At 72.2% G+C, this 810-nt stretch overlaps 1 protein-coding gene across 1 annotated transcript; it reads right to left on the bottom strand.

Moving 5' to 3' along the window:
• Positions 1 to 202: 202 nt before the first annotated feature.
• On the bottom strand, positions 203 to 798 carry MNEG_8933 (hypothetical protein; the record flags this gene model as incomplete). Its single annotated transcript, XM_014042597.1, has 2 exons — positions 203 to 402; positions 711 to 798. 2 exons carry the CDS (start codon positions 796 to 798, stop codon positions 203 to 205), a joined length of 288 nt encoding a protein of 95 aa, XP_013898051.1.
• Positions 799 to 810: the final 12 nt, after the last annotated feature.

The raw sequence follows: 810 nt of genomic DNA, 5'->3' as shown, positions 1-810 counted from the left end.
GAGGGAAGGTTAGGTAGGAAGCCGTCCGGCAGAGGCCATGGCTCGCTGCGCCACGGGCACGCTCGGCTGCAGGACGACCTGCGCTGATTTCCTCCAAGCAGCGTGCCCCTAGTACACTTCACAAAGCGCCACCTCACCGCCACCACCCCTCCCGGGACGTCATCCTGCTGGGGCAGGGGCAGAGGCCGGTGGCCCCAGGTTGTCACTGGTGAGCCCGTTCCCAGCGTCCGCCCCCCCCACCCCAGCCCCGCGCGCCCACCATGGCCGTGGCGCCGCTCTCGTCCCAGCCGTGCTCCGTCAGCGCCGGGTCGCAGCGCGCGTCGCGCCACCACCGGTCGAACGACAGGAAGGCCGCCGCCACAGCCTCAGCAGGCACGCCGGCCTGGGAGGCCGGCGCGGCGCCTGGGGATGATTGTGAGGCGCAGGTGGTCGGCTGTGTTGTCAGTGGATCGCGCGCATCAGCCTGCGTGCGAAGTCTCAGAAGATTATGGCGCGACCGCCGGCGCAACGCCGCGCCGTGCTCGCACAAGCAAGCCATTGCGGAGAAGCGCCGGCCCTGCGCACCCCAAGGGAACGCTCACAACCATGCTGCCCCCTGCCTCGCCGGCTGCCTTGCTGGCTGCAGCAACGCCCCGACCCAGCTGCCCATTGTCACAGCCCCCCGCTCCCTGCTGCACCCAACCCAACGAGCGGCCCGACGACCGTCTCACCCGTCCGCGGCCCCGCCGCCGGCGCCGCCGCCGCCGTGCGCCCGAGCAGCGCGCCGTGCAGGATCTCCGGCATGCGCTGCGCCGCCATTGTGGCGGTGAG

The sequence above is a fragment of the Monoraphidium neglectum genome, assembly GCF_000611645.1.
Source record: "Monoraphidium neglectum strain SAG 48.87 unplaced genomic scaffold scaffold01761, whole genome shotgun sequence".
Taxonomy (NCBI): Eukaryota; Viridiplantae; Chlorophyta; class Chlorophyceae; order Sphaeropleales; family Selenastraceae; genus Monoraphidium; species Monoraphidium neglectum.
Note: the sequence above shows the minus strand (reverse complement) of the source record. Positions and strands in the feature narration are given on the sequence as shown.